The sequence below is a fragment of the Blennius ocellaris genome (assembly GCF_963422515.1).
Source record: "Blennius ocellaris genome assembly, chromosome: 16".
In the NCBI taxonomy this organism is placed as follows: Eukaryota; Metazoa; Chordata; class Actinopteri; order Blenniiformes; family Blenniidae; genus Blennius; species Blennius ocellaris.
Genome location: NC_137665.1, coordinates 10,995,952 through 10,999,219, shown reverse-complemented (window position 1 = coordinate 10,999,219; position 3,268 = coordinate 10,995,952). Strand labels below are relative to the sequence as shown.

The window sequence follows — 3,268 nt, the reverse complement described above, 5'->3', positions numbered from 1 at the left end:
AATTTGCGTTTCAATGTTTTGCATGCACACCATACATTTTTAATGTTCATTGTAAAAATGATGGTACGTGGTTGTAGAAATATGAAATGAACGTGAATATCTGGGGATGCAAAATTACATTTTCATGATATATAGGCTAAAATAGTCAAGGTTTAAAATGTTTGTTTATAGGCAAATGTGCATGATGTGAAAGTTTGGGTGTAGCTTTAGAAACCTGAAGTATTCCATCCCCTCTAAAGATGCATTTCCATGAGCTTTTTAAGCAGTGACACAAGCAAATTTATTTCAAAAGTTTTATTTTGAATACTGACAAAAATGCAACTTAAGTTTGTACAAAGCAAATTAATCACAGGACATGACACACAACACAAAGAGGGCTATACATATTACAAAACTAGTAAGATAAGAAAAGCACCATTTTCAAAACTAGATTACAAAATGCAACACAATTTTTTTTTCTGGTATATCAAGTACAATGGGGTTTTTTTGTTGATTTTTTTTAAGGAAAAGAAACTTCATGTTTATAAAAAACGTGTTATTTTTCATTTCAGATTATTTTTTCTTATTTCCTTCAAGAACACACATGTTTTAAGTAAGGCACATTGTTTAAAGGATTTGACACGCATTAAAAAAAAAAGGATGATTAAAAAAAGACAAAGCTTGATACTCTGGCAGTTGAAGCGACATCTCTTTGGCACAGCTGCATGATTTGTGAGAGACACGAACTCTATCACGTTACAAATGAGCATGACAATGTTAACTTGACAACACTATGTACACAATGTATGTAAAAATGTTATAAATATGTCTAAAAACCACAGACACTATGTACATCTTTGTACTGGAGTAAAGGCAGGATTATTTGTCTGATCACACATGATGGAGTTGTGGGAGTCGTTGCCAGCGTGCAGCAAACGTCTATATGTCACCAACAGGTTTGTAAACACATCCTGGTGTTATTTTCTGATGGGGAAGTGGGCGTGGTATAAAAAAAAAATCAGCTTTTGATTGCGATTCACAAACCAAACAGGTGTTTTCAGGATGTGAGAATGAATACCAAAATGCAGCCGAAATGATTGTTGCCATCTTTGTGTTTCCAACTGTTAGTGACACATGCACATTTGCAGTATTGTTGGGGTGTCAGTCTCTGGTCTGTGGGCAGTAGGCACAGTGCGATGTTGTGTCGAGGGGTTTCCTATCGAACTCCTCCTTCTTTGCGCTCCTGCTCCAGCTCTCATTCCTTCTTCCTCAGGACGATATAAATGAGGCCGCTGATGAGACACAGAGGGAAGGCCACCCAGGCCAGCACGTAGGCGTAGCCGAACTGCGTGACGGATCCGTCGTCCGGACTCATCACGGTGTAGATGATCGCCCCGCACATCACGAACACGCCTGCGAACGGACGAGCGGAGAGCTGAAGACAATCTGGAGGAATCTTGGAGCATGTGTCACGATTTCAAGCACCCCCACCCCCACCCCACCCCACTCTTCTGCACAGGGCACACCCTCCGTCAGCGTGTGATGAGGTCATACTCACTGGCCAAGATCTGGAAGATGGCGGTGAAGAAGAAGCGTCCACCCTTGACCAGTCGGAACAGCTGATACACAAATGCAATGAGCGAGAAGAAGCAGAAGAGCAGGGACAGGATCATCAGGGCCTGCACTGCCTGGAGCCAATCTAGGAGGTGAAGAGCAGAGATTTCAACTCATCTTTCAAGCCAGCAGACAATATCTTTAACTTGACCTTGTGGAGTTCAAACAAACCTTCATTGCTGGCTGGCTTGCAGTGGTAGCCTCCATTAGTTGTCAAGCAATTGTACCACAAATCTGTGCTTCTGTCCCCACCTACAGACCAGGTCTGGTAAACACAACAACACAGAGAGGCATCAGTAAAAACCTCCCAGTTATAGAAGTCATCCTGTAACAATATGATCATTTAATGAAACGTGTAATAAGAAAGTGCAGACTTACACTGGCTGCTGTTGACACAATGAGAAGAATGAGAATAATCAAGTGCATGATAAGCACTCCGAGCAGGATGAGCAGCATTTTTCAAGTAGATCTACAAGGAAAATGAAAGCAGAAGTCAGTGGCCGCGGATTCACCGTCACATCAGCGACCCTGGATCAGCTCATCTGGACGGCAGATGGCGCTGTTCCCTCACTTGTGCGTCCACCGCAATGTTTACTTCGATGTGAAAGTGTCCTCTTACACATTCAAACATGAAAAAGAAAGAAGGAAGAAACTCTTCGATCCTCCAGACTGAGCTCAAACCGCCAATTCTCAGTTGAAGGTTTGTCTGTGATCACGAAACAAATGTGATTTTTAAGTTGATCCACCGGATTTGATTTTTAATTGCGTATTTACGCGTTGGTTCAAGCAAAGCTTAGTAAGCAAATTTAGGGTAAAGTTGAAAGAAAGCAACTGTTGACTCGAGTAAGAAAGATTCATTGGTGACTAGTCTATACTGCTGGAAAGTAAACTCAATCCATCTGCGTAAAGACGCATTCCAGCAAAGAGCCGCCATGCGTGCGTCTCAAACTTTACTCAAGTACGAGTTCGTTCACCTAAAACCAGCAAGAGACCAGCGGGTCTGCTAAGTTAAAACCACAACTTTGAGCCCAAAGTCACATTTATGGCTCTTAAAAGTCCTAAATCCAAACTCTGATATAAATCCAGCGGAGACGTCCTGTTGTATGACTGAGCGAGGGAAGAAGAAAAAAAAAAAGGTCAAGGAAAAAATGACTTCACTGTCTAAAAGCAAAAGAAAAACTCCAAAACATTAAGTCCAACTTACAAGGAGGCAAAGCAAAAGGTTTGTTTCCGTGAAAAGGGCGTGCTGGAGTGAGGAGTTCGTCAAAGTATCAAGGTTCTTCTGCGCCTCACGACTCTTTTCTCTGTGGCTACTATTCCAGATGTGGCTCACACACCCCAGTCAGTGTGTGTGTGTCTACGCCTGAGAACACCGCCCTGCAGGCCCCGCACGTCACCAGCGCCTCTCTTTCTCTTTTTTCATCCTTTTTTTTTTTTTTCAAGCCTGTCATCTGGATTGTAAAGAAGTCCACCCAGGATTGTATAGAGTATCCTATGGCTTTATTGTGCAAACCACAAAGCTTCACAAAACACAAGTAGTGGCGGCTGGCTCTGCATTTGGACATTAAAAACATTCAGTCTTAGACACGAGATGTCATGTTAGGATTAAAAGACTTTTCATTTTGGCTTTATACCACTCAGCAAATCTTTAAGTGTATTTTGTACCAGATATAGT

General features: G+C 41.9%; 1 protein-coding gene across 1 annotated transcript; it reads right to left on the bottom strand.

The window, feature by feature from the left end:
* Positions 1–279: 279 nt before the first annotated feature.
* pmp22a (peripheral myelin protein 22a) lies at positions 280–2,937 on the bottom strand. The gene is made up of 5 exons (XM_080512028.1): positions 2,798–2,937; positions 1,972–2,062; positions 1,765–1,858; positions 1,538–1,678; positions 280–1,392 (listed from the first exon to the last, which is right to left on the bottom strand). The coding sequence occupies exons 2-5, from the start codon at positions 2,047–2,049 to the stop codon at positions 1,235–1,237; spliced, it is 471 nt and encodes a 156-aa protein (XP_080368154.1). The 5' UTR covers positions 2,050–2,062; positions 2,798–2,937; the 3' UTR covers positions 280–1,234.
* Between the last annotated feature and the right edge of the window lie 331 nt (positions 2,938–3,268).

Bases quoted from the DNA above. Each gene is read 5' to 3' on its own strand.
- pmp22a (XM_080512028.1), bottom strand. From the start codon at position 2,049: ATGCTGCTCATCCTGCTCGGAGTGCTTATCATGCACTTGATTATTCTC. The intron at 1,679-1,764 runs GTTTGTTTGAAC...TTCACCTCCTAG, and splicing joins CAAGCCAGCCAGCAATGAAG to ATTGGCTCCAGGCAGTGCAG. The intron at 1,393-1,537 runs GTGAGTATGACC...GTCCGTTCGCAG, and splicing joins CATCTTCCAGATCTTGGCCA to GCGTGTTCGTGATGTGCGGG.